Source organism: Phocoena sinus, chromosome 15 (genome assembly GCF_008692025.1).
Source record: "Phocoena sinus isolate mPhoSin1 chromosome 15, mPhoSin1.pri, whole genome shotgun sequence".
Lineage (NCBI taxonomy): Eukaryota > Metazoa > Chordata > Mammalia > Artiodactyla > Phocoenidae > Phocoena > Phocoena sinus.
The window spans coordinates 72,932,659-72,960,567 of record NC_045777.1 but is presented as its reverse complement, the minus strand read 5'-3'; the positions used below and the strand labels follow the sequence as shown (position 1 = coordinate 72,960,567).

At 52.3% G+C, this 27,909-nt stretch overlaps 3 protein-coding genes across 8 annotated transcripts; 1 reads left to right on the top strand and 2 right to left on the bottom strand.

Annotated features, from left to right (window-relative positions):
* AHSP (alpha hemoglobin stabilizing protein) lies at positions 1 to 7,960 on the bottom strand. Of its 6 annotated transcripts, none has more exons than XM_032604289.1 (3): positions 7,875 to 7,960; positions 619 to 697; positions 1 to 370 (listed from the first exon to the last, which is right to left on the bottom strand). In XM_032604289.1, the coding sequence occupies exons 2-3, from the start codon at positions 691 to 693 to the stop codon at positions 167 to 169; spliced, it is 279 nt and encodes a 92-aa protein (XP_032460180.1). In that variant the 5' UTR covers positions 694 to 697; positions 7,875 to 7,960; the 3' UTR covers positions 1 to 166. The 6 variants fall into 6 exon arrangements, with proteins under 6 accessions (XP_032460180.1, XP_032460176.1, XP_032460175.1 ...); XM_032604285.1 differs by lacking the exon at positions 7,875 to 7,960 and adding an exon at positions 906 to 987; XM_032604284.1 differs by lacking the exon at positions 7,875 to 7,960 and adding an exon at positions 902 to 983.
* RUSF1 (RUS family member 1) lies at positions 7,201 to 22,362 on the top strand. The gene is made up of 13 exons (XM_032604283.1): positions 7,201 to 7,531; positions 7,735 to 7,849; positions 11,994 to 12,039; positions 13,673 to 13,705; positions 13,788 to 13,893; positions 16,123 to 16,224; positions 18,334 to 18,404; positions 18,484 to 18,668; positions 18,742 to 18,799; positions 19,177 to 19,247; positions 19,923 to 20,066; positions 20,177 to 20,254; positions 20,936 to 22,362. Exons 1-13 carry the CDS (start codon positions 7,232 to 7,234, stop codon positions 21,031 to 21,033), a joined length of 1,407 nt encoding a protein of 468 aa, XP_032460174.1. The 5' UTR covers positions 7,201 to 7,231; the 3' UTR covers positions 21,034 to 22,362.
* On the bottom strand, positions 21,102 to 27,759 carry SLC5A2 (solute carrier family 5 member 2). Its single transcript, XM_032604276.1, has 14 exons — positions 27,602 to 27,759; positions 26,995 to 27,066; positions 26,814 to 26,918; positions 25,759 to 25,923; positions 25,343 to 25,448; positions 24,550 to 24,630; positions 24,169 to 24,398; positions 23,722 to 23,857; positions 23,377 to 23,484; positions 23,100 to 23,250; positions 22,810 to 22,978; positions 22,519 to 22,734; positions 21,629 to 21,758; positions 21,102 to 21,554 (listed from the first exon to the last, which is right to left on the bottom strand). Exons 1-14 carry the CDS (start codon positions 27,725 to 27,727, stop codon positions 21,328 to 21,330), a joined length of 2,022 nt encoding a protein of 673 aa, XP_032460167.1. The 5' UTR covers positions 27,728 to 27,759; the 3' UTR covers positions 21,102 to 21,327.
* Positions 27,760 to 27,909: the final 150 nt, after the last annotated feature.

Here is a 27,909-nt window from a genome sequence, read left to right as displayed (position 1 = left end):
CCAGGAAAACCACCAAAACCAGTACTGGTCTTTATTGAGGTGTCAGGGTGCAGTAATACCATGAAGGGCCAGAGCCTGAGGCCTTGAAGACACAGAGGCAGCATTTAAGGGTCTCAGACAAGCCTGGGTCTCCCGGCTAGGAGGAAGGCAGCCTGCGATCGGGCGCTCACAAGGACTTCAGGAAGTTCCTGTATTTGTCCAGGAAAGAGGCAGACAGAGTATTCAGCTCTTGCCGAAGCTCCTGCACAGCCTTGTCCTGCTCTTGCTGCTCCCCCACCATCTGCTGCCTATAATAGCTGATGTAGAAGTTCACCCAGTCATTCACCACAGTCACCATGTCTTCTTCAGGGACAACAGGACCAGAGAAGACCTGGAGGGGGGCGGTGGGATTGGGATAGGGGAGGTCAGGATTTGGCAAGGGAGACCACGCTCGGCCATGTGATTCAGGGATAACCACAAACTCTGACACCCTCTTTTCTCTGATTTGTATTACCTGTCTCTAGTTGTTTCCATCAACTCAACCATTACCCTCCCAGCTCCAAATTATTCTCCCTTCTCTGTCCTCACCCACCTCCCAACGCTCCAGGCCTGTCCTCTGAAACAGAGCACCAGACTTACCTGCTGATTTAGCAGAATGTTAAATTCCTTCATTCCTGTAGCAATGAGATCCTTATTGGTTTGAAGAAGGGCCATCTGCCTGATTAGAGAAAGAGATGGAATTTAAGTATCTTTTTCTCCCAGGGTATTTCCCCCAGTCTCCTCACTCCCCTTAAGCATCCCTGGGGCCCTGCAGGGTCACCTCCCCTCCACCACCTTTCAAACCGTGCCCTGCTCTGAGATCACATTTCCCCCCAGGTTGGCTCACTGTCAGGTCCAACAGTGCTATGTATAGACGTCTCACCCACACTTTTCAGGGTCTGGATGTCCCTCTGTGCCAAGCTAGATGTAGACAAGGGGTCCAGTGTCAGCCAAAGAGGGAAACGCCCTGCATTTAGGTCCTGAGGGAGGGTGATAGGCCAACCAGGGGAGGGGAAGGAGGGAGAGGCTTCCCTGAAATTAGAAAGATAGCAAAGCCAAGAGAAGAGATAAGTGGGGAGACCCAGAAAACCAAACCAGGGATAGAGCCATGCCCTCTCCCCCACATCCCAGGATCCAGGCTCCAAACGCTAATGAAACTAACAGTAACTGTTAGATGCCCTGTTACGAGAAAGGCACTTTTAAAATCATCCTAACAAGTGGTGGCCATTATTCTCCCAATTCATAGGTGATATGTTAATAGCAGCTAACATTACAGTCATCATTTGTGCCAGCCACTGTTTCAAGCAAGTATTAAGGTATTTATTCTTGGGAGTTCCCTGGTGGCCTAGTGGTTAGGATTCAGGGCTTTCACTGCCATGACCTGGGTTCAATCCCTGGTCAGGAAACTGAGATCCTGCAAGCCACATGGCGTGGCCAAAAAAATAATAAGTATTTATTCTTATGAAAACTCTTGTTAGGCAAATTCCAATAACACTCATATTTTGCAGATAAGCCTTCGGTAAGATGGGGGGGACTGGACTCTACTAGGCTGAGTTCCACAGGAATGGAGACACGTGTCTTATTCCCTAACATATCATCGGGTACTTCACAAAGCAAAAATACTTCTTTTCTTTTTTTAAAATATTTTCCTAATGTTTTCCATTTTTAATAGATTTTTTCAAATTTCAAAATCACCATATAATAACTGAAATAAGTGAAACGTTATAAAAATTCACACTGATAAGTGGATCATTTCTGCTCCCTCCCCCGACAAAGTAACCAGCATGCAAGATGTGTGTATTTCCTGTCCCATCTTCCTCCATTCAAAAACCAGTTTTCATAGGCACCTATACACTCATGGCTTGTTGCTCTGCTTTTTTGTTTATAGCATTATCTTAATTAATACACAGCAAATTAACGTTCTTTTGGTGTACGACGTTTGCATTTTAATATGTAGATTCATGTAACTACTACCACAATCAGGATACAGAACATTTCCATTGCCCCAAAACTCCTTCGTGCTACCCCTTTGTAGTCTCATCCCTAAATCCTAGCAACCACTGATCTGTTCCCCATCATTACAGTTCAGTGTTTTTGAGGATGTCTTATGATGGAGTCATACAACATCTAACCTTTGAGACTGGCTTCTTTCACTCAGAATAATGCCCTTAAGCTCCATCCAAATCGTTTCAAGTAGCAGTGGGTTGTTCCTTTCCATTGCTAAGCGTGCATTGTATGGATGCACTACAGTTTGTTTATTCATTGACTCACTGGAGGACATCTGGATTGTTTGCAGTTATTGGCAAGTATGAATAGAGCTGCTATAAATATCTGTGTACAGATTTTTGTGTAAACGTGTTTTCATTTATTTAGGGTAGAAAGTATGTGTTACCACTAGGAGAAATAATTGCAATACGACCTGACCAAAAAAAAAAATGTATACAGGGCTTCCCTGGTGGCACAGTGGTTGAGAATCTGCCTGCTAATGCAGAGGACAGGGGTTCGAGCCCTGGTCTGGGAAGATCCTACATGCCGCGGAGCAACTAGGCCCGTGAGCCGCAGCTACTGAGCCTGCGCGTCTGGAGCCTGTGCTCCGCAACAAGAGAGGCCGCGATAGTGAGAGGCCACGCACCGCGATGAAGAGTGGCCCCCCGCCTGCCACAACTAGAGAAAAGCCCTCGCACAGAAATGAAGACCCAAGACAGCCAAAAATAAAATAAATAAATAAATAATAATTTCAAAAGCCAAGCATTTGAAGCCCTTTAAAAAAAATGTATACAGAATTTAAAACAAACTCTTGATAGTTCAATAATAAGACAACCCAGTTTTTTTAAATGGCCAAAAGATTGGAACTGGCACTTCACAAAGAAGATATACAAATAGCCAATAAGCACACGAAGAGATGTTCAACATTATTTTTCATCAGGAAAATGCAGATGAAAGCTATAATGTGATACCACTACATACCCACTACAGCTCCTGCAAGTTAAAAAGACTGATTAAGTGTTGGTAAGGATATAGGACAACTAGAAATCTCATACATTGCCAGTGGGAGGGTAAAATGAAATGTCTGAAAAAACAATTTGGCAAGTTCTCATAAAGTTCAACATACACTTACCACATGACCTGGCAATTCCACTCCTAGGTGGAGTCCATACACATCTACAAAAATACTTCCATGCAAATGCAAATGTTCATAGCAGCTTTATTTATAATAACCCCAAACTGGAAACAACCCAAATGTCCAATAACCAGTGAGTGCATATACAAACTGTGGTATATTCATACAATGGAATACTACTCAGCAATAAAAAGAAACAGACTGGGCTTCCCTGGTGGTGCAGTGGTTGAGAGTCCGCCTGCCGATGCAGGGGACACAGGTTCGTGCCCCGGTCCGGGAAGATCCCACATGCCGCGGAGTGGCTGGGCCCGTGAGCCATGGCTGCGGAGCCCGCGCGTCCGGAGCCTGTGCTCTGCAATGGGAGAGGCCACAACGGTGAGAGGCCCGCGTACCGCAAAAAAAAAAAAAAGAAACAGACTAATGGTACTCATGACAACGTGGAAGAATCTCAAAATCATTATGCTGAGCAAAAGAAGCTAAGCATGAAAGACCACGTACAGTATAACTCCACTTCTATGAAATTCTAGAAGAAGCAGAAATAATCTATAGTGACCAGAAAGCACATTAGGGGTTATCTGCGATCAGAATACAAGAGTGGACATTAAAATGCACAGGTGCCCAAGAGAACTTTTTTAGATAATGGCAATACATATCTTGACTATGACAAGCATTCTTATATACTGTTAGTAGGAGTGTAAATTGGTAAAGCTTTTTAGAGAGATAGTTTGACAATCCTTGTTCAAATTAAAATACACATACCCTTCAGCCCAACAATTCTGCTTTTGACTCATTTTAAAGAAATAGTCATATTCAATGTACAGAAAGGCCTGTACAAGGAATTTATCATACCTATTTGTAATAATGAAAAAAGCAATATGGGGAATCTTTATAGAAACTATGGCACATTCACACCATGGCATGACATGCAACTATTAAAATAAATGAGGTAGCTACATGTGTGCTGATAGGAAAAGATCTCAAAGACAATGTTAAATGAACTATAATTACAGCAGGCTACCTCAGGCTGCGAGTATGGGAGAGGGGAGTAAATGTAAAATTATATTTCTCTCTCTGTCTCTCTGTCTCTGTCTCTCTCTCTCTCTCATGGTAAATAATGTTTACTTCTGGGCATTGACTGGTATTTGTTGAAAAATGGAAAGAGGGATAAATGTCAAGGGAGAATTTGACCTTCTCCATCTATATTATTGTTTGAATTATTTTACAGTGAGAATGTATCCTTCCATTATTTTTATAATACTTAACAAGAATACAAAATAAAAAAGAAAGAAACAAGATGGTATAGTTCTGAAACCATTAGCCTCAAATTGGACACCTGCCTCAGGGCCTAGAAGAATAGCAGCTTCTCACTAAATATCTGTTGAATGAATAGGAGAATGAATGCTTTTGCCACTTTTCAGCTCTGTCACCTTGTTGAAGTCACTTCACACATGCAAACCCCAGTTCCTCTGTTTAAAGGAGGAATGAAATAATACCTATGAGGGTTATTGAGAAAATTCATTCATTCATTCCACAAATAGGTATCTGGCACCTGCCTTGTGCCAGGCCCTGGGAATGCATCAGTGCCAAAGACAAAGTTCCTCTTCTCTGGAAGCTTATGTTCTAGTGGGGGGAGTGAGAGGATGAACCGTAAGGGGTGAAGTCTGAAAGATGGAGCAGGGCCCAATCTACAGAGCTTCATGGGCCATGACAAGAAGTTCATGTTTTATTTTCAAATATGAAGGAAAGTCATTGAAGGGTTTGGAGGAGAATATTGCAATCCTCTTCCATAAAAGTAACAGGAAGCTGCTGAAAGGTTTTGAGCCGGGGAGTTTTAAGCTGTGTAGGGAGTAGACCATAAGCGGGTAGTTGTGGAAGTGGGGAGATCAGTGAGGATAAAGTCAAGGAGATGAGCAGCTTGGAGTGTTCTGCCTGGTGCTTACTATACTGCTGAATGCAGGCTGCCAAGAGGTCTCAGGGGGTAGGGGAAGAGGAAGCATCCTTCATCTCTTTGTCAAGCCACTGATCTGGACCCTGGGGTTGCAAAGAAGTGTATGAGTCCTTGTCAGGCACTTACAGTCCACTTGGGAAGACAGGACTTAGATACCTAATAAAAGCAAGTACAAACTGGCTCCAGAAAGCATATGCTAAGCGTTAAATAAGTTCTACAGTGAACAAGGGTTGCCATGGTCTCTGAGCAGGGAGAGGTCAGTGTGGACAAAGATGGTCAGTAAAGCCTAGAGGGTTGCTAAATAGTGTGACCATATTTCTCAGTTTGCCCAGGATGGCTCCAGTCTGTTAGCCCAATGTGATTATTAACGGTGCCTCCTTTAAGGACACTCTCAAAAATCCTGATTTGGGGAATTCCCTGGCGGTCCAGTGGTTAGGACTCGGTGCTTTCACTGCCATGGCGCCGGGTTCAATCAATCCCTGGTCTGGGAACTAAGATCCCGCAAGTTGCGCCGCGCAGCCAAAAAAAAAAAATCCTGGTTTGGACAATATTTCATAGAGTAGTGCTGGTCATGAGGGCCCTGTGGAGCAAAGGGCCTCACATTTGAATACTTGACATTAACTCCAAATAATGGTCAACACTTAAATAGCATGCACTATGTACCAAACATAGTTTAAGAGCTTTACACATACGACTCATTTAATCCTCATCCCAACCCTATATGGTAGGTACTAGTATTATTCCCCTTGTACAGGTGAGGAAACTGAAGGACAGAGTGGTGAGAAACTTGCCCAAGGTCTCACAGATACTAAGTGACAGATACTAAGTGACAAACTAAACTAAGTGACAGATACTAAGTGACAAACTAAAGCCCTCTGGTGGAATTCATTCCTGGAGGTTAGTCTCAGTTCAATATACCCAGAGAAGCTAACATTTAAAATATTACACGTTTGTATCCCTTCAATTTTTCACTCTCACAGGAACCACACAAACAAACAAAAAATCAAATGCCCTGGGTCTACCTCAGCCTCAGAGACTCTGTCTAGCTTTTAGGTAAGGTGAGGTGAGGTGGAAGAGCATTCCAGGCTGAGGTCCAAGAGAAAGATGATAGTTAGGGAGAATCAGAAGTTTCAAGCAGGGAATCAAACTGTGAGGGTCCAAGAATGCTGGGCTTAAGGAACCAGGATATTTTATTTCTGAAGAAAAGAGAACGCTTTTAGCAAATTTCTATTTTGAAGGCAGTACATTGCACTAGATGGGAAGGAGAAAGGGAGAGAAGAGAGGGAAAGAGAAAAAGAGGTGAGTTTGGAGGGAAACACTGTCTTTAGACTTTCCCCCCAATTTCATAGACCCTCTCCCCCAATAAACACAGAAGAACTTCTTGCCTATTTCTCCTATTTGCTGACACTATTCACTACAATCCCTTGATTTCCTTGCTCCTCAAAAGTTCTTAGGATCCTTTCAGAAATAATACCCTTCCAGTCAGGAAAGGCTGAAGGGCTGAAAATTTCTAGTGGAGGGCCAGAGACGCCCAAAAGGAAAACAAAACCCCCCCAAAAACACAAACAAACAAAAAGGGAACCTTTACAGGGCCTCAGGGATCATCTGGTCCAACTTCTCATCATGCATGCATTCATTCATAAATATTATCTCTTTTACGCACCTACTATGTGTTGGGTACCCGGGAAAGAATAGGAGCAAATACAGGCCCCAGCCTCACAGCAAAGAAGCCACCCGAGAACCAGAGAGGGACACTGAACTGCCCAAAGCCACACAGCGAAAAATTCTGTGGCCGCACCGGGTCTCAACACGATTCCCTAGGGACGCCCTCTTCCCTTCTCCCCATAACTGTAAGTCGGGGGTCACAGCAAAAACAGGTACCTTCAGGGCTTGGCGGCCAAAGGGCTCCCGCGGCCCCAGACAAGATGCTACAAAGAACCAGGACCGGGACCAGCCCCGAGGGGTCGAGGCGGGGCCGGGAGGTCGGAAACGAACCATCTGGTTCCTGGACTGTCTGGAAGAGTACGCGGAGGCAGGAGGCCCTTTCGCGAAGGAATAATGCCCCTCTGCAGCTGCCGTAGCCGAGCAGGACGCGTCTTCCGGCCACGTTTCTCTGCCCGCGGAACTAAAGGGAGGAATTCAGGATGGCATATGTCGCCAAGAGTGAGGCCCTGCTGTGCTCCGAGCAGTTCGGCTCCGGGACGGCCCGGGGCTGCCGCGCCGCTGCCGACGGGAGCCTGCAGTGGGAGCCCTGGGGGCGGCGCTGGTGGGGGTTCTCTGGGGCCTTCACAACGAAACCCGGAGGAAGAGATGGGGGCGAAAGGGTGGCTCCCGGGACGGCCGTCCCACCTCTTTCCCGGCTCCTGGCTGTCTTCCTGCCTCAGGGCTTCCCCGATAGCGTCAGCCCGGACTATCTGCCCTACCAGCTGTGGGATTCCGTGCAGGTCAGCCCGGCCGACTGGGGAAGGGAGCGACATGTAGCCGGGGCAGGGGAGACAGCGCGCCACCTCTCCCTCCCCGTTTGGACACTGAGGCCCAGAGCCGAGCTGTGACACGTCCCAGGCCACACACCCAGGAGAGCTGATAACAGGTCTTAGACCTCCATGCTCCTGCGCCCACTCCTCACCCCACTTCTTTTTTTCTCCAGGCCTTTGCTTCCAGCCTCTCGGGTTCCCTGGCCACCCACGCAGTCTTGCTGGGCATAGGGGTAGGGAACGCAAAAGCCTCTGTTTCAGCTGCCACGGCCACCTGGCTCGTGAAAGGTGAGCTGGACCCCTGGAGTCTCACCGATCGCTCCTCTCAGCTCTGCCATTTCTCTGTCCACTTTTTTCCTTCGGCTGGGAAGCCCAGCCCTCCTTTCCCCTTCTCCTAGTGTTTTTGGCACCTAGCTCTGGGCTCTGATGAGTATGTTTATTTATGCATTCCTGTCTGATTAGATCCGGGAGCCAAGCCTCCCCACTTCCTAGAAGAGTGCCTTGTACCTCGTTAAAAAACAAAATTCAACTGAGTAAATTTTAAAGATTTGTATTGGCTTTATTGACGACTGACTAGTAACCCATGGCGGGAACACCCTCATCCCACCCACTAGCCTTGGTAGCTGCACTCCGTTCCCCATACGTACTGTGCAGTGTCCCTTAATCATCCTGGAGCCCAGATCCCTAAGTAACCGTCCCCTCCCGTTTACTCCTAATCTGTGGAGGACTGCCTAAGAGTTTGGTTTTTGAATAAAACTGCCAACTGCCTTGGGTGTGGGAAATTAGTTAATTCTAGACAGAAGAGTTTTGTAATAGGTCCTGAGTGGCAGAGAGGAGGTTCGGGGAAGGAATAAAAAGGCGTTTTATATCCTCTGGGATACCAGATGATGCCATGAATAATAACTATAGTAACTATCTGTTGAATGTGTACCGCTTTTTGAAAAACCACTAAGGGGGGGAGAAAAAGATACAGTTTGGTACCGTGCTACTTAGAGAGTGAAGTAGAGAAGAAAAGGGAAACTGCCCACATCAGGAGGGCCAATGGCTCTCTCCACAATCCGTTGTCTTTCACTGTTGTTCCCAGTGGAGGTTTAAATCAGACCCAAGGTAAGGCTCATTCTGCACCTGGCATCAGCCTGGCCACAGCTCTGGTGAGCCTCCGTGGACCTTTTGGAGAATCTGGAGGCTCCTGCTTATACCCTTACCATGAAGACGAGCATACTGTCCAAATGTGAGTCACTGCTGGAAAGAAGCTCTTTCTCTGAGACTGCATATCAGTGGAGAAGTGGTGGTGATCTGTGCCTCTTGTCCTAGTTGTCTCTTCTTTTAATAATAATAGTTCCTGAACAGTACTTACTGTGTACCGGTCTTTAAATGTCCTGACTCAGTCTCCACAATAGTTCTGAGATGGGTATTGTCATTATCTCCATTTTATAGATGGGAAAACTGAGGCACAGAACGGTAACTTGCCCAGGGTCACGGATGTGAACCCAGGAGGTTTAGTTCCAGAGTACATTTTCATACCACCGCACTGTGCTTAATTTGGATCTTTTCCATTCCTCTCCTATTGGTTAATTGTTTGGAATGCAGTGGGAGCTTGGGTCAGTAGTTCCATGTCATTTCTAAGCACCCTAGTCTTATCACCAACATGTTGCTTATGTATGTCTTCAGCTCAGGCAAGTTATTAAGAAAAAAATAAGACCATTTTAAGATGTGGAAAAATATCCTCTTACTTTAAAGCCTGTTGTTGATATTAAAGGAAACCCCCTTAACTAGAAAGGATATTACAAACTTGTTTCCATCAAACATGGGAAATTTGTATGCAGAGCTTTATATAAGAAACTCCCTTGGAATTTTTTGATGTGGTCACTTTTAGTTACAGATCTCTTAATAGAACATGATGTTAATTGTCGTAACTAGCAATAGTAATACTACTAGCAGCCAATATTTTGCCAGCTGAGTGTATGCCAGGCGTTTTGACGTGTAATATGTAACTTAATCTCTGCGGCAGCTATATTAGGTAGATGCCTTTATGAGTGTCTTTTTCAGAGGGGGAAGCTGAGGCACAGAGAGGTTTAGTAACTTGCCTAAGGTCACATAGGGCCAGGATTTGGACCCAGGCCCACTGACTCCTGTGTCCCACTCTTAACCACCCACTCTTTGGCCAGTTAGGATTTCAGAGTGGAGCCGAGTACAATTTATGGACAGTTGATCCCTTACTAGGACTCAAAATTTTGAGATCTTACAGCATGGACAGTTGTAAGTGAGGCAGAGAGGAGCAGGTGGGAATTAAGTTTCCTGGTCAGCTAATAGGGAGGATGTATGTCACTGCATCCTATTGCCAACCTCCAGATTCTGACAAGGGCCCTGCCGACCGCCTCCGATGAAAGATAGAGTAGGCCCCTTTCTTGTGTGAAGGACATACATACCTGATTGGCAAAGACTGTGCAGTCGGAGGGAAGAAAAATAGTCTGGCCCTGTGAGCTCTCACCCCGTAAAAGTAACCTTGCCATGTTCAGAGTCACTAAAATGATCCAATACAAAAATCTTGAACAATGAAAATTTTGTGTAGAATTAAAAGTACTTGAAAGGAGGAGTGTGGGTGAGTGACAGCGGGAGGAGGCTTCTAAACCCACCCTGGGAAGTATAACTTCCATGGACAGAGGGGACAGAAATAGAGAAGCCAAGCAGGCCAGATGGGAAATGTGTTGTACACACGCCTCTGAATGAGGCAGCTGCTACTCAGCCCCAGCCAACTGGAGCGGTAAGGGGAAGCAGGCCTGGTGCTGCCGTGTCTTCAGGTTCTTCTCGGAAAGCTGTAAATCCAGATTTTCTTGAAAATGCCCCATTTTCGTTTATCAATCCTCGAGCTTCAGTTGCTTCATCTAAAGGGGATGATCCCTCAAGCTTGTAGAATTGTTGTGACGATTGAAAGACTTGGGTATTTCAGGTTTCTGCCAGAGTGCTTAGTGGTCTCCTTCAAGTCCAAGGCTGGGTAAAGATGTCTAGCTAGAAGGGGTCAATGCCCAAGGATGGCCGCCGTGGCAAGAGGAGAATGAGGAAGGCTGGCCCATGTCACCACCTTTATATGTCGTGGGACGTTCTCATCCCTCCTACCCACAACCTAGTTCTCCTTCTTGCAGTCCCCCACTTAAGGGTCTCTTCCCTCAAACTCAAACAAGCTAAGGGTCCTCTGCCTGCTCTGCCTGTCCTTCCCAGTGCCCGCAGTGTGAGGCCTTCTCAGTTTGATTCTAGAACAGTCCTTCTTTGTGATCCCCCTGCTGGGCTTAATGAGTACTACTCTCAGTATAAGGTAGGGTCTAAATCAGTGGTCGGCAAACTTTGTGTAAAGGACCAGACTGTAAAGATTTTACACTTTGCAGGCTGTACAGTTTCACTTGCAGCAACTTGATTTTGCCGTCGTGTTATGAAAAAAGCCATAGACAGTCTGGAAACAAATGGCACAGCTGTGTTCCAGTAAAACTATTTACAAAAACGGTGAAGAAGCCCACAGACCACCGTTAACTGACCCTTGGTCTAAATCAGTGTTTTTCGTAGTGGCTGCTGTCTGCTTTTACACTGGCTTTTGAGCCTGGAACCATGACTCTGGCTCACTGTGGTGCGCTCCAGGCCTCACGGCAGTGGGTAGCCAAGAAGCACTTGTGCAAGTGAAGGTCTAGTGGATTCCAGAGACCTCTGTGACTCTCCCTAGTCTGAGGAGGCCTCTCCCTCTGCCCCACACTCCCAGCTTGCTTGTCACCAGCCTGCAGTTCAGATCCTTTTTACTTATTTATACTCTGATGACCACCTGTGAACCCACTGCGCAACCTAAGAGCTAGAATATCAACAATAACCTCTGAACTTTCCACACAGAATTTCCTGCTTTTTATAAAAATAGTTTTACCATATAGATATATATACCCAAACAGTATATTGTTTAGTCTCAGTCGTTTTCGAGCTTTATGAAGAGTGTACTGTGCTGTACGTAGTCATCATGACTTATTTTTCCATGCAGGATGATAATACTAGGATTCATCCATGCCGATGTGGGTAATTGTGGTCCATTAGATTTTCACTGCTGTCTAGTATGCCCCTGAGTAAATGTACCAGAATTTGTTTATGCATTCTCCTGTTGATGAGCATTTGCATTATTCCCAGGTTTTTGCTGTTATAAACAATGCTGCAAAGAATATTCCTGGTCCTTGTCTCTTGGTGTGCATGGGTACCTAGTTCTCTGGGGTACATGCTGAGGGACTGCTAAGTCTAGGCACTTCTGACCCCATAATGCAGCTACGTCTGTCTAGAACTTATACCAGACTGAGCTTCCAAGGGCAGCGATCCAAGATGGAAAGCCGTCTCAGTGCCAGGCTCTGCCAGGCCCTACAGCCCCCAAGGCTCTTGCTTGTTCCTTACCGATGCCTCTCTCCCTCAGATTCAACTGGCATGCTGGGCCGCATCATCTTTGCCTGGTGGATGGGGTGAGTTTTTCTTCCCGATCTGCAGACTTCTAGCCACTCTCCCTAGACAGGAGTCATGTCTTTCTCAGCCCTGGCTGTATTTTCAGCTCCCCCTCTTTCCTACCAGTCTCCAGGGGCGGGGAGATTTAGCAGGTATATCAGAGCTAAGGAGTCTTTAGTGAGTACCCAGTACAGGTGACTTGCCCGGGGTCACCAAGCAGTGAAGCCACAGAGCCATTGCCAGGATGAGATCTGCCTTCAAGAGCACCGATTTGCCCCTCTGCTGCCCATCATGGAAAAGCACAGGGAGCCACAGGCTCTGAGCATCCTCTGCTGGCTTGTTAAAGACAAGCTTGGATGGGACAGTGCTTAGCCCGGAAGGAATACCTTTACTCCAGAGGCTACTGTGGCGGCTTAGATACTTGGTTGGACTTTGCTAAGATGAGTGGGGAGTGGGCTTGGGTAGGTTATCAGGCTCCCTGTCCGACGTGGGATCCACATCACCATTTATCTAGAAGGGATTGAGGGTGTCGTGCTGCCTGCTTCCTCCTTGAGTCACTACTGGGTGACCTCAGGAGTGAGTTAGTATCTGCCATCAGTCGTGGTTGTAAGGTGCAGTGAACTACGTAAAGTGCTTAGCACATAATAAGTGTTCAGTAAACACCAACTGCAATTACTAACCCTAACTGGGCCTCACCAGCTCTCTGTGTATCCTCTCCAGTCCTTATAATAACTGTGTAGAGTAGGATTGAATGTGTACCTTTTCCAGATGTGAAGCAGACCACGTCACACAGCTTGTAACTGGTGGGATGGGATTTGAACCTAAAGCCTGTGGTCTTTCTGTGGCATCAGGCAGAGCCCAAGACCAGGCCCACGTGTTCTAGTCCTGCCTTTGCCATATATTCGCTCCATCAGGAGTTCCCCATGTGTGTCCCATGCCCCGTCCAGGAATGCTCCCTTTCCCGCTAGGAGATTTCAAGTTAAGGGTCAGGGCTAATGCTGCAAATTCTGAGCTGGGCAGGGGACTGCAGCATCTCCTGCCACTGGGATCTTGGAGAAGTAGTCCCTGGGGGTTTGTGCAAGGGCCAGGGTGTCACTCGGCCTGCAGAGGAGGGAACCATCTGCGGCATCGTGTAATAGAGATATCCTAGGCTGGATGTCAGAGCCTGGCTCTTTCGGCCTTTTCCCCCCACTCCCATCTGATCCGAGGGAAGTCATATCCCTCTCTGGGCTAGTTGTCTATAACATGCAGGATAGTGTTTACACTGAATGTATTGTTTATAGAATATGTGGACTTCTTGCTGGGTACCTTCTATGAAGCAGAAGGAAGAGGAGGGGAGTTGGCAGAGGACCCCAAGGATGGCCTTTCTCCCAGGAGGACCCGAGGGTGGGGAGCAGCCACAAGGCAGTCAGCTTTTTCCTTTGGTGCCTCATGGGTTAGTAACGGGGAAATATGAGTGACCACTGAAGGTCCTCCCAGCTAATGGTGGCATTTCAGGCAGCAGTGACAGGGTGTGGGGACAGATGTCTGGCTGGGGTGTGGGTTTTCCTGAGCCCTTCGGACCTTTCCAAGGCATAGGAATGGCCTGCACTGCCCACAGGCTGTGTTTTCTCCTTAAATCCAAATTGCAAACCAACCTCTCCTCCCCCACAGGAGCAAAATGGACTGTAATGCCAAGCAGTGGAGGTGAGAAGGGGCTGGAACTGAGGGGAGGGGAGTCTTCTAGTATGAAGGTCTCTGACCTCTGACCTCTTATCCCTTCCCCCAGGCTTTTTGCCGACATCCTCAATGATGTAGCCATGTTCCTCGAGATTATGGCTCCCATATTCCCCATCTGTTTCACCATGACCATCTGCATCAGCAACCTGGCCAAGGTACCCACCTCTGGGGCACCCCTGGACCCAAGATGCCTGCCCTGGTGGTGCTGTGTGCAGGCTCACTCGGGGCCCACAGGGGATCCCAGCCTGGACCCAGTGTTCAAGGCATTTCTAGAAGAGTGAAGAAGTTCAGATGTTTCTTCTGGGACTCAGCCATGTATTCTGATCCTCCTCCAGCCAGACAGCCTCTAGAGCCTCAGAGAGTCAGTCTAAGGCAGTGTCTGGAGCCACGGGACTGGTGAGGGAGCTCTGAGCTGAAAGAGAGTACGGGTGGTCCAGTGTCAACATCTTGGGACCAGCTCCCTGGCTACCTTTCATTCTTTCAGTAAAATATTTAGGGTGCCTACTGCATGTTCGGCACAAAATACAGGCCCTCCCATCTTTGAAAGAAAGCCACACATAATTAAATATTTATCAAGTGATAGCTATAGGTATTCCAGATGAGAAGTGTAGGGGCTGCAGGAGGGTTCATCAGGGAATCTGGCCTGGTCCAGGGATGTAGGAAGATCTTCCCTGGAGCTGGGTTCTGAAGTATGAGTGTGAGGTACAGCGTGGGCATTCTGAGCAGAAAGAACAGTGCAGGTCAAGGTCCAGTGGCAAGACAGCACAGACCGGAGAGCAAGGCTGAAGGGTGATTGGGCTGAATCCAAGCTCTTCTCCGCCATGCTGCTCACCCTCAGGGTTCCTTCAAGTTGGCCTCATCCAGATGAGGAAACAGGCCTAGCAAGGTTCGGTAAAGAGCTCAGCCTGTCTTCCCCACAGAGTTAAGTACCTGGCACAGAGTAAAGAGTCTTAAGAAGATATGTAAGACCCATCTTAAAGGCCCATCCATCTGTTCAGAATCACTTGTGTTTCTCTGCTGGGCACTACTGATATTTAGGATTTTAGGAACAGTTCTTTGTGGTGGAGGCCACTGAGCTTCCCTGGCCCAGGCGCTAAAGGCCGTGAGCACCCCCTCCCCCTCCAGGGCAGGCGACCACAGAGAAACCAAGGATTGTGACCTCTGCCTAAATTCTGCACTAAGCTCCGCCTTGCGGGCCTCGGTCTCTTCATCTGTCGAATAAGGGACTCGAACAGGGCCATGAACTTCCCCTTCCCCACCTTCCTGCCCCTCCCTGGAGTTCCAGCACCTCCATCCCTGAGGTGCACCAACCAGAAGCCTGGTTGTCACCCATGCCTTCATCTCCTCCCCCTTTACCTGTCACCCTCAGCTAAACCTCCATTCACGTCTGTTATTTGCACTCTTAAATCTCTCCAGTCCTTTCACGCCTCCATCACCATGTCACCTGGTGATTCCTTGCTGCTGAAAAAGCACAGTTATTTCCTACGTCATCTCCCTGCGTCTATTCTCACCCCTCTTCAGTCCTTCTCAGAGCAACCCTATAGTCCTTATCAGAGTGGAAATCAAATCAGGTCACTTCCCTGTGCCCGTTGCTCTTGGTATAAAGACCTTACAAGGCTTGGTAAGTTCTATGTGATCAGGTCCCCGCCCATAACTCCAGCCTCATTTTGATCCACATTCCTCTTACCTTCAAACAAACACTGCCTATGTAACAACTTGTTTATTTGTTTACCATCTGATGATTTTTAAGCTTCATGAGGGCAGGGGTTGTATTGAAGTCTCTCACAGCACCTAAATCTGTATCTGACATCTAAAAGAGATTTGATAAACATGAACGAAGTCAGTGACCCTAATCGATGAGCTCTCCCATCTCAGAGGGAGAGCCCTAGGAGGTCAGGGCCACTGGTGTGGGTTTGGAACTGGCCTGGAAGGCTTGGCTAGGCCTCGACTGGGGCAGGAAGAGAGTGGAGTTAGTTCCAGGCAGGCAGAATGTAAGCACCAAGTTGGAAACCAGACTTGGCTCTGCAAGGGGGAGGGTGCAGCCAAAGCAGAAGTTGGAGGCTGGGGAGGTTCTGGGCTAAGAATGGTCTGTGGGCCTCCACCTTGCGGGGAGAAAGTGAGTTTCCTTGGGGCTGGGTCCACAGGGTGGTGTGACAGGCAGACCTTCAGTTTTCTCCTGGAGCAAGACAGGGGAGGTGGGCCTAGTGGAAATGCGGCGTGAGAACAGGAGACCAAGGACGGCATTCAGGATTTTGCTGCGGGGTGGCCTGAGGCCCAGTTTTCTTAAACTGGTTTGAGCCATTTGTTTGGCTCACCCACAGAAACTCCTGTGTTGCATTAGGTTATGGCCACTCTGACTTTCACTCTTCCCTTTCCCAACCCAGTGCATTGTGGGCGTGGCTGGTGGGGCCACTCGGGCCGCACTGACCATGCATCAGGCCCGGAGAAACAACATGGCCGACGTGTCAGCCAAGGACGGCAGCCAGGTGAGCAGCCAGAATTGGAGGGATGGTGGGGGGTGCGCGGATGTACCGGAGGGGATCAGACATCAGACCAAGCCACGATTTGGGCATATGAAGAGAAGCACCTGAGTGCTCCTACGGGGCGGGGTGGGAGACAGGCGGGAGGAAATGTAGCTTCTCCCTGCTCTGACTCTTAGGATAGGTAATCGGTGTGAGGGCTCGGGCTCGGGCTCTGGCGGCAACAAGTCCGAGCTGGTCATCTCAGCCCCTGCCTGCTGCCCTTGAGGCCAAGAGGGACCCCTTGCCCTGGACCTCACCCTCTCTAGGCAGAGCCCCACCCTGGGAGGTGCATGTTCTGACCCCATGAGGCCCCACACGTTAAAGCGCCTGGCATGTGAGGAGGCCGGAGTCACTGCAGAGGCCTCCACTGGGCAGTCTAGCGAAGCCCTTCCGGCCCAGCCCTCACCTGACCAAAGGAGCCTGAAGTGGAGGTGGAGGCACCCTTAGGCTGAACCCTTCAGGTATCGCCTCCCTCCGTACCCCGGTGCTAAGTGCCTATGTGCACTGCATCGTTTACCTCTCACACCAACCCTCTAAGGTGGATACTGTTATTATATCTCTTTTACAGATGGGGAAGGTGAGGCCCAGGGTGGTCACAAGTGTGATGGTTTTCTTTGACACTGAAGCAATTTAGAAACCTCTGTTCTCTCCAGTCCTACTTTCTGGCCTTCTCTTATATTGTTTTATTAAATAGAATTTCATTTAAAAAATTGACTAACTCCTTTCAATAATATTAACACAAGCTAATGTTTTTTAAACATTAGCCATGTGCCAACTATTTCATGTGGATGAACTCGTTAAACCCTTACAGTGGTCTTGTGCAGGGCTGTTCATTGTTGCCACTCTACAGATGAGGGGGAAAAAGGCACCGAATGGTTGAGTCTCCCTGGGTCCCTTTGGACACATCCCTTCTCCCCGGAAATGGTTGGATGAGTTCTTCCCCATTATCACTTCCACAGGTTGTTAGGGAGGGGAAATAAGTACAACCAGCCCCGTGCCTGCTGTCTCACCTGCCCTCTTTCTAACCCCCAGCCCCTTCCACCCCCAGATGCATTTTCCCAGGCCCCAGGGCTTCCTCAGTTCACGGAGGCAGTAACATCAGTGGGGCAACGAGACGCGTGCTCAGCCCCAGACTCAGCCCCTGCTTTCTGCTGTTGTTGCTTTGCTGCCAGTTGATGTGGCTGCTGGAAATGACTGTTCCCACCTGGGGGGAGGGGAGGTCCCTCTGCCCCTGAGCTCCAAGGCCCCTGATCCCCAGTTTACTGTCACACCCACAGCCTTTATTTCCACGGCCCGTCCCTTTGCCAGGACGACTGGGTAAGAAGAGCTGCAGTCTCAGGCCCCCTCTGTGCCAGAACCAACTCTCCCCGGGAACCCCGTAGTCAGGGACACCAGTCCAGACTCCTCCTCTCTCATGATGAGTTGGGGGGCGGTGGCCAGGGGTCTTTTCCCCTGGGGTAAGCTCAGTCGGGCCATCTCAGACCATCAGAGGGTCTGATAATGTTGATTCTCAAGGGAAGTTTGGATCTTGTGCTTTTCTTCCTGGGTGGTTCCTTGACCCCTTTGCAAAAAGCATCTGCTGGTTACTGGGCGGATGGACCTTTTTTTCTGTTTTTCGGGGTTTTTTGTTTGTTCTGGCCACGCTGCATGGTTTGCAGGATCTTAGTTCCCTGACCGGGGATCGAACCCACGCCCCCTGCAGTGGAAGTGCGGAGTCCTAACCACAGGACTGCCAGGGAATTCCCTTTTTTTTTTTTTTTTAAAACCACCAAATAAAGTAGTTTTAATCTGTGGACATTTACTTGCCTGAGTGTAGGGCTACACTTTGACTCTTGCAAAACAAAGAAGGCACGTTCCACAGGCATTCCAAGGGCATTGCACCTACCTGGGCAGAGAAGCAGCTGGTGTCTTAAATGACAGCTCACTCATCAAAAACGTTAAAAGTTTCCTAGGCACCCTTATCAGTGTAGGGAGTGTCTGGGGCAGGGAGGGGTGTGGTGAAAGGCACTCAGGGGTATTCCTTCTGGCCTGGAGGGGAGCCCTCCAGCTCCCATCCCCTCTGCCATTTTCCAGGAGACGCTGGTAAGCCTGGCAGGGCTCCTGGTCAGCCTCTTGATGCTTCCCCTGGTGTCAGATTGCCCTAGGTAAGCCGGGACCAGGGGCAGCGAGGAGGCGCCCCGCTGGGCCTCTGCTCCTGTTGACCACCTCACTCTGTCACCCCAGCTTAAGCCTTGGCTGCTTCTTTCTCCTCACTGCCCTCCACATCTATGCCAACTACCGGGCAGTCCGGGCCCTTGTCATAGAGACCTTGAACGAAGGCCGGCTCTGGCTGGTCCTGAAGCACTTCCTTCAGCGGGGAGAGGTACTTGGCCCCGCTGCAGCCAATCAGATGGAGCCGCTGTGGACAGGTGAGCCAGCCCCTCGGTTTCAAGTTTCCTATGTCTCCCCCTGCCTGGGCCTCCTGACTCCAGCTTCCCACAGGTTTCTGGCCATCTCTGTCTCTATCCCTGGGGGTCCCCCTACACCGTGTGACTTCCAGGTGAGTGGCCCAGCGTCTCCCACCCATCACCACGGTCACCCCCTCCCCACACGGGCTCCCTGTTCTGACCATGCACTGGCCTCCCCCAACCAAGCCCCACCTCTCTGGTTCTCTGTTTCCACCGAACAGACTTGGGGGTCAGTGTGGGTGCTTGAGGGCAGCAGGTGTATAACATGAAGTAGATATAAGGGATCTTATATTTGTTGGATGCAGGAAGAAAGGAAGGGTTGATGTGGGGGAGGGGTAACGGCTGAGGGATGGATGGCAAGGAGGTGCAGGACAGTTAGGGTTAACAGTTAGGTGGCTCTGCAGTTGACTGGGTGGTCACTGCTGCCTTTGTCTTCTCCTCCCCCACTGCACGCTCTTCTCTCCTTCAGTGTCTTTGAGCTGCAAAAGCTGGTTGAGGGGCACCAAGAACCCTACCTCCTTCGCTGGGACCGGTCACAAAGTAAGTGTGCCGCGTTCCCCCAGCTTCCGACTCACCCTCCCGGGCTCAGCCTCTCATTCCTCCAGCCCCGGGGCCCCAAGCCCTGGACACGCGCTGGACAGTTTGGAGTCTGCCTAGTGTCCTGAAGGGAGCTCTAGACTAAGACTGATGCATTCAGCTTGTAGCTACATGCCCCAGTAAAGTTCCCTTTACCGCTCTGTAAAATGGCGCTAACAATACCTGCCTTATTAGCTGCAGGGTTTCCATGAGGATCAAATAAGGTGACTATGTAAAAGCACTGTGTACATTGTAGCACACTCAGATAGGGTTAAGACCTTTGGTTATCCCTGAGGAGCCACTTTCCTCTCCTATCCGGTGTCACCTCTTGAGGAAACATGTACTAAAGTTTACTGGTCTGCTGGTCGTGTGTTAAAAGCTGCTTATTCTCACTAGCCATTAAAGACGTGCAAAATAAACCCACCTCAGGGAGCTGCTCTGAAGTTGTATCTTGGAAATTACTTGGCCGGAGCACTGGGGAGCAACATGAGATGAAGTTGGAAAGGAAAGGGTGAGAGATGGCCTTTCATGCCAGGCCAAGGCCTTTGGGCCAGACAGGGATGAAGCAGGCTGGTAGGCTTGAGAGTGTTTGGGGACGTGGCCCTTCCCTGGTACCAGTCTGTCCCTGGGTCTCTCCAGACCAGGTACAGGCTGTCCTGAGCCAGATGGCAGGCCCTGAGACCATTCTGAGGGCTGCCACTCACGGACTGGTGCTTGGAGCCCTGCAGGGAGATGGACCCCTCCCAGGAGAGCTGGAGGGACTGAGGAACCGAGTACGGGCTGGTAAGCGCCTCACAATCTAGGCTGCTTCTGACTCAAAGCGGGGTGGAGAGAGGAAGGACCCTGTTCGGCTTGGGGAACCCAAGAGCTTCTGGTTCTTCACCCCACTCCAGGTCCTGAGAAAGAGAGCTGCGTCATCGTCAGAGAGACCCACCAAGTGTTGGACAAGCTATTTCCAAAGTTCTTGAAAGGTAATATCCTTCTGCTTCATGGCTCCTAGGCCTTCTCCCAGAGGCCCTGCCTACCCCCATCCCCACCCCTTGACCTAGAGGGTGGAAGACCTGGGTTTCTCTCTGTGATCGCAAGTCTGGACCTCAGTTTCCCTGTCTGCAGGATGGGGAGGGTAGGATGGTCTCTGAGGCGCTGTCAGTGTTGACAGACTATGAATCCCAGTTGGCATTGGAGAATGGTGGGCGGGGGGTGGGGTAAGGCTCACAAATTACTGATGATGCTCTTTCATTTAGCACCTACTCCATTCTGGTCCTTTTTCATGTGCTGCTCAATTAATTTTTGCTACAACCAGATGAGGTTTTAGGCTCATTTTATGCCAGAGATTACCCAGCAGAGGCAAGGGGAACCTGAGCAGTACACCCAGCCCGTGCTGCTCCTTCCCCCTCCCCAGGGTCAGCCCAGAGTCTCCTCCCCAGCAGTATCCCTATGCCCCCTCCCCAGGGTCAGCCCAGAGTCTCCTCCCCAGCAGTATCCCTATGCCCCCTCCCCAGGGTCAGCCCAGAGTCTCCTCCCCAGCAGTATCCCTATGCCCCCTCCCCAGGGTCAGCCCAGAGTCTCCTCCCCAGCAGTATCCCTATGCCCTCTCCCCAGGGTCAGCCCAGAGTCTCCTCCCCAGCAGTATCCCTATGTGCTATCCCCAGGACTGCAGGATGCGGGCTGGAGGACTGAAAATCACCAGCTAGAGGTGGATGAGTGGAGGGCCACATGGCTCCTGTGTCCAGAAAAGAAGCTCTTGTGAGCAGCCCAGCCAGAGGCCCAGGTCCCAGGACAGGAGCCTGGAGCAAGGACACTTCGGTCACAGCAGGACCTGGGAAAGGCAGCTTTATTTTTGCTTAGGGGCACCGATGTGGCCATTTGGCCAAGAAAGTGACTACCAATCAGATGGACTGGGCCCCAGGCAGAGACAAGGTGGAGAGAAGGCCTATCAGGGCCTTCCCCCGCACTCTCCTGCCCCAGGCCCTTCTCACCACTGCAGGCTCCCCACCCCCACTTGCTGCAAGGCTGTGGCTCATGGCAGCCGACACAGTTGACCTCAGGCATAAAAGCCCCAGAGGAACGTGGCCACGGCCATCATGAGCAGGGCATTGAGGTTGACGACTCGGGCCCAGCTTGGGTCCTCACTGATGTCCTCCAGTCGCCTGGCTGCGGCAGCCATCTCCTCCTGGGTAGGGCGTGGGGGACTGCCTGCCCCACCCCTGCTCATTCCACAGAACCAGAGCAGGCACTGGCGGAACCGGCCTGGAGCTGGGGGCGGGGGCTCTGGGAGAAATGGCAGCCGCACAGTTAGTCTGCCCCCCAGCTCCCCCACCCCAACTCCCCGGGCAGTGCCTTACCCTCCATCTCCACCGCGTGCTCCGGGCGCCCGTTCTGTACAGGGGCTGAGGCTGGACCTTCTAGCTCCTCAGCATCCAGGTCCTCGCGCTCCTCCTTGCTGTACCGGAGACTGAAAACCAGGCGGTGGAGCTGGGGAAGGGTGGGAGCAGGGACCAAGTGGGAGTGCTGTTCCCCCACCCCGAACCTGGAGGTCCCCCATCCACACCGGCACTCCCTCACCTCCCTCTGTCCAGCCTGCACACCCGCCCAGGCTCACTCCAGGATGACCTTGCATGGCTGCCCTTTGCCCTCAGGCTAAACCCAAGCTCCTCAGCTGGGTGTTTAAAGCTCTTGGCCCTGCTCAGCCCTCTGCTTCATCACCCTGTCTACACTCACGATTGTAGTACTTTAGTCTTACAGCCCTGCTAACAGTGTTCCTTCCTGTGGGTGTTTGCTCACAGGGTTCCCTCCTGCTGCCTTTCCCCTTCTCCACCTGTGGGTTCCTGCCCATCCTTCTGGGCCCACTTCTTTTGTCCTTCCCCCAGTCAGCTCTGCCCTGGGCCACCTGCCTTGCCACAGCACAAGACCAAACCCTGTTGGGGCTTTCAGGGTAGTACTCTGTCCCTCTCCCCCACCAATCAGGCCGAGACTCTGGGGGGCTTTAACCTCCCCTACAGTCTTCTTCAAGCCACCTCCAAAGCACCTCAAATAAATGTGATTTAAATAAAAACATTGTACTTGCTTTGCAAATGAAGCTTCAGACTGGACTCTCAGCCTGCCCTCACCAAGCCTCGGTATAGAAATTCAGGTGCTACCCACTGGGAGTTCTGGGAAGCAGGCTGGCCGACTGCTGGTGGAGAGGGCCCGCAGCGGCCCACGTTTGTTGCCCGGTCCAGAGGCCCGCACTTACGTGCTTGCGCGGGATGGGCGGTGTGCACAGCGAGACCACGAGGGTGAGGAGGCCGGAGCAGATGAAGAGCACGATGGCGAAGTAGAGGTAGTGCACGCGGCAGAGGAGCGCGGGGCACGCCGAGGGGCGCACGCAGCTGCCCGAGCCAAAGGAGAACTCGGGAACCAGGCGTGCCAGACCCATCAGCAGGCCCCCGATCAGTCCCCAGAAGGCGCCCTGCGAGGCCAGAGAGCGCATCAGCCTCGGGTTTCCAAGTCCGGCCCCGAGCTCCCAATGAGCACACACACTCACCTTCTCATTGACGCGGGGCACGAAGAGCGCCAGCACGAAGACGGCCGACACCGGCGGCGCCAGGTAGCTGGAGACCGACTGGATGTAATCAAAGAGCTGCCCGCCCTGCGCCGCCTGCACTACGGGAAGCCAGGCCACCGACACGGCCACGATGAACACCACCCAGAGCCTGCGGTGGACGGCCATCAGGTGGTTTCACCCAGGACCCCGTCTCCCCCTGTCCCTACGAGTGCTCCCTGCCCGCACCCGGGGCTGATTCGTGGGGCAGGAGATGGAAAACCCAGGCCCACCGTCCTACTAGCAGCAACTCGCGGTCGCCCGCGCGGGGCCGCAGGCGCGTGTAGATGTCCATGGTGAAAAGCGTGCTGCTGCTGTTAAAGATCGAGGCCAGCGAGGACATGAGCGCGGCCAGCATGACCGCCAGCATGAGTCCGCGCAGACCTGCGGGCCGACGGAGCCGTGAGTCTGGGGCCACGAGGGGGTCCCGGGAGGGTGCGGGCTGGGCGAGGGGTGACTCCTCCCACTGGCGCCTGTGGGCAGCGGGGCAACCTGGGGGCCCGCCCTCACCGTTGGGCATGAGCTTCACGACAAGCCGCGGGTAGGCGATGTTGGAGCACCCCACCTCGGTGCCACACACGCGCTTGCACACCTCTGGCACCACGCACGCCACCTCGTCTGCGGGGAAGGGCACGACGCGGCTATGGCGGCACCGGGTCTGAACCTTCGGATCCCAGAAGTGGGGACGGGGAATCCCAGTGGAGGAGACATGGGCCCCCCGGGAGGGAGGTGGGACTGGGTGGCCCAGATCTTAGGACGGGAACGGAAATGGGAGACAGGCACCCGTATCTTTGCACAAGAAAGGGGCTGGATGGGGCACAGGACTCTCGGTCGGGGCGGGGTTGCAGACGTTACCCGGGTAAAGAATGCGGCTGATCATGCCCGGCATGACCATGAGGAACATGGGCATCAGCTTCAAGTAGCCGCACAGGATGCAGCCCGCCTTGATGTGGGTCAGGTTTTTCCCAGCCAGACAGCGCTGCACTATGACCTGCGGCGAGGGGCGTTCAACTACCTGCGTCCAGTCCCGGGTACCCGCCCCTCCCGCCTTGCCTCAACTCGCCGCTCAAATCCAGACCCCGCGGCTGGCCCATCGAAGCGGGCAATTCAGCTCCAAGCGCAGACCCTGACTCGGATCCGGCTCCATCTGGTTTAGCTCTAACTGGCGGGCTTCCCGCTCCCTCGGACCACGCCTTCCACCTGGCTTCCCAGATGGGTTCAGGTTCCACCCATCTCAGCTCCGCCCACCGCGGTTCCAGTTCTGCCCCAGCCTCGCTCGCCGCGCAGGCCCTGACCCCGCACCTGGTCGCTGCACCAGTACCAGCTTGAGACAATGGTAAGCCCCAGAAGCAGCGCAGGCCACGGCAGGTCCCCCGTCACAGGGTCCCGGAGCAGATGGTAGGAGTCGGGCCGGGGTAGATAGCAGGAGCTGGAGATGTTGCCCACCGCCGGATCCTCGGACACCGTCAGGGACGTCATTGCCCCCAGGTATTTGTCGAAAAGCCCCGTATACCCGCCCACCTCGTGGAAGGCTGTGAGGGCAAAGCAGTTAGGGGACATGGTGCCCGCGACAAGGCCCTCCCTAGGACCCACATGCCGCAGACGCGCGATGTCCCTGCTCCCAGGTGGAGAGATCTGCGAACTGTGACCTCTGCGCCCCTCCCCCATCGGCTGAGCCCGTACCGTAACCCATGAGGACGAAGGCCCCCGCGAGAATGACGAAGGTCTGCACCGTATCCGTGTACATCAGCGCTGCCAGCCCTCCTGCAATGGCCTGGGTCAGTGGAGACAGCCCAGACAGGCTGCCACTAGTACATACAGTGTCTTTGTGCGAATTGGAAAAGGGCTCCCCTTTCCTGGAGGGCAAATTTCAAAAGGATGGCCCATTCCCTGGGCTCACGCACTCCGGCATCAGGAGGCAGGGCTGCGTGAGCACAGTGGGGCTGAGTTTTAGGCTCCACTAATGCCAGGTGCCCACGTGCAGGACTTCCACTACAGGCCCTCCCCTCAGCCCCAGTTTTCTCTTCTGTGTGATAGGAGGAGGTGATTCTCTAAGGTCCGATTCTCATCCCATTCGAAGGGACGGGCCCCTCAAGCCGGCCTTGGTACCAGGCCCCACCCACGCTGCTCCAGCGTCAGGCCTCGGGCACCACCCCAGAATCCTCCAACCTGCACAGGGTTTGGTGAACTTTAGAGTCTGGCCAAGTCGGCTCTCCCTTCCCAGGTGTTCAAGAGCTGTTAAATCTTCCTTTTTGCCCAGGCCCAGGACGGGCTCAGATCTCTGAACTTCCAGACCAAATCCAAGGAACGTGGAGGGGGGGAGTAGTTTGCTTTCCAAAGATTTAGGTCCTTCTCCTGCTTGGATCACATGGCACTTAAGAACTTCTCCAGCCCGCTTTCCTTTGGTGACTCCCCTAAGCCCCGCCCACAGATCCACGCTCCCTTCTCTAAGCCCCTGCCACCTGCCACCTGCCACCTGTCACAGTGTAGATCATGGTGATGCCCAGAAGCGCGATGACGGAGGCATAGATATTCCAGCCCAGAGCCTGTTGAATGAATACTGCCCCGGAGAACATATCCACCTTGGGGGGAGGAGCAAGCGCACAGGTCAGGACACAGGGGCCAGGGTGGGGACCCAGGTCCACTTCCTACCCAGATCACGACCCTATGTGGCCACACCTCAAAGGTTCCCTCGTTTTTTGATGCCCTGGTCTTCCCAGATACCTCTCACTATGGTTGTCGCCCCAGAAGCCTATTCCTTCCAGGCCCTGCCTCCATCACGGTTCTTATAGCCATTGCTCCTTGGTCCCGCCCCATCCAGGGCTTTCCAGAGACCTCCACTGGGTGATCCCACCCTACCAGGGTCCCGACCGGCTCCCCGCGCATGCGCACCGAAATCTTGGTGAAGATGTACAGAAAAAGCGAGAGCACGGACAAGTAGAGGCGGATTCGACGGCCACCAAAGCGCTTTCGCAGGTACTGCGGCATCGTAATGACGCCCGCGGTCAGGTACACGGGCACGAAGAGCCAGCCAAGTAGCAGCACCACGAACAGCGCCTGCGGGCACAGCGCGACAGCTGAGGGTCACTCCCTGTGGGAGATCCTGCCATGAGTGCGTCCTCGCCCCTGATGGGTCTGAGGAAACTTCTTCTCTTGATGAAAAGTGCTACTCCAAGGCAAGGTTGCAGGAGGGGCCCAGAGGACACAGATGCAGATGTCCCTGGGCCCTGGTCATTAGGGACAAGGTCTAGATACTTTGTTGGGCCCTTAACTAGAGCCCTTCTTGCCCTGCCAGGACGTGACCCCTGGCCATCCCTCCCAAGATGATCCCTATCCTCCTCGTCCCCCACAACACACACACACCTGAATCCAAGCACAGAACCCTCAGGCTGACCCCCAACTTCTGCCTTCCCTCTCCTCTCCACCCACCCAAACCTTCTGTCCCTCAAGGCTCAGCTCAGAGGCCTCCTCCTCCAGGAAGCCCTGAGCTCAAAGCCCTGATTTTGCTGACCCTCCAAGGTGAGCCTCAGTCCCAGAGCTTCGTCTCCTGCCCCCTTCTGCAAGGGGCTTTCATTTAGCCTAGTGAACCTCACAGGCAACAGATTCAGAGAGCATCAGAAGAAGCACTTCACTATCCTTGAGACTGTTCATCCCACTTCAGAGAGGAGTAAAATCAAGGCCACAGAGGGCGTGGCTGGTCCAGGCTCACATAGCAATAGCGAGTCAGGAGCAGGGCCTACCCCTGCCCTGAACGTGGTATCTCCCACATGCCTCTGCCTCCAAGCTGGCTGCGTGAGCCTCCCTCGAAGCCCAACCCCACCTCACAGCTGGGAAGTCCCACCTCTGGTCTCACATCCCCACCTCTCCCACCTGGAGCCTCTCCAGGTGTGACCCTTCCAGGGGTTCCCACGGGGAGGTGGGGGTTATTGGCAAAACGGGGCGCTCACATTCCACTCAAATCCAGCCACAGCCAGGCCACTTGCCGCGCCCGTCCCTGCCAGGCCCACGAAATGGCCACTGCCGATGTTGCTGGCGAAGAGAGAGGCCCCGACCTGGGTGGCCAGAAGTTGGGGTGAGCCAGGCTGCTCCCTTAGGCCTCCACCCACTCCATAGCCCAGTCTCTCTCACCGGCCACCACGCCATGCTTCGTCCCGCCAGGAAGTAGCCGCCAACGGTGCCTCTGTTGGTTCTGCACATGGACTGGGGGACGGGAGTGGGGAGAGGCCTGGGTTTGGGGCACATCTTTGGACCTCATTAGCCTCCTCAACACATTCCTCGGCCTTGTTTCAGGCTGAAGATTAACCAGCGCACGGCTCCCCTGACGGTTCATACCTGCACCCCCAGCCTCTTCCCAGGCACCCAGATCTACCCAGACCCTAACCTAGGGTCCGGTTCCCCAAGCCTGAGTGTGGCTGCATTCAGCCGCACTTTCCTGGGGACCCTGGATTTGGGCTTCTGGTCAGCCAGCCATTATGTAGAAGAGATCTCATTTAGAATGCTGTCCCGATGGAGATCCACCAACCCCTCAACTAGTCCAATCCAAAGGTGGACAGACAAGGCATGCCTGAGTGTGGGCTGGGCCACCCTGGGGCTAGCAAAAAACTTACTTGCCCCCCACCCCGGGTTTTTCCCTCAAAGATCCAGGCATCCTTCCCCTACCACACATCAGGACTGTCCGAGACTTTTCCCCCAGGCTCCAAAAGCGGGCCCCCAGCAGCATCCCCCAACTTCTCACCCACAAGCCGACACCAATGACCAGCAGGAAATAAGCCGCAATGACCAGGATGTCGGCAGGGTTGTCAATTAGGGCCCTCTGTTCCCCCAGCCCTGGTGCTGAGCCTGCCTCTGTGTGTTCCTCCATTCTGCCCAGAATCTGCCCTTCAGGGCACCAGCCCCTAGATTTCCCCCCCAGGGAAGGATTAATGGTTACCCTTGGGGCAATGAGCCGACAAGTCCCCCCTCCCTGGCTTTGTTTAGCTGAATCAGTTCTCAGCGAGGCTGCAGGCTGGTCCTGCGGAGCTGGACACTTTCAAATTCAAGAGC

Bases quoted from the DNA above. Each gene is read 5' to 3' on its own strand.
- AHSP (XM_032604289.1), bottom strand. From the start codon at position 693: ATGGCCCTTCTTCAAACCAATAAGGATCTCATTGCTACAGGAATGAAG. The intron at 371-618 runs GTAAGTCTGGTG...GCCCCCCTCCAG, and splicing joins ACATTCTGCTAAATCAGCAG to GTCTTCTCTGGTCCTGTTGT.
- RUSF1 (XM_032604283.1), top strand. From the start codon at position 7,232: ATGGCATATGTCGCCAAGAGTGAGGCCCTGCTGTGCTCCGAGCAGTTC. The intron at 7,850-11,993 runs GTGAGCTGGACC...TCTCTCCCTCAG, and splicing joins GGCCACCTGGCTCGTGAAAG to ATTCAACTGGCATGCTGGGC. The intron at 20,067-20,176 runs GTAAGCGCCTCA...ACCCCACTCCAG, and splicing joins GAGGAACCGAGTACGGGCTG to GTCCTGAGAAAGAGAGCTGC.
- SLC5A2 (XM_032604276.1), bottom strand. From the start codon at position 27,727: ATGGAGGAACACACAGAGGCAGGCTCAGCACCAGGGCTGGGGGAACAG. The intron at 27,067-27,601 runs GTGAGAAGTTGG...CCCGTCCCCCAG, and splicing joins TCATTGGTGTCGGCTTGTGG to TCCATGTGCAGAACCAACAG. The intron at 23,251-23,376 runs GTGAGGGCGGGC...GTCGGCCCGCAG, and splicing joins CGTGAAGCTCATGCCCAACG to GTCTGCGCGGACTCATGCTG.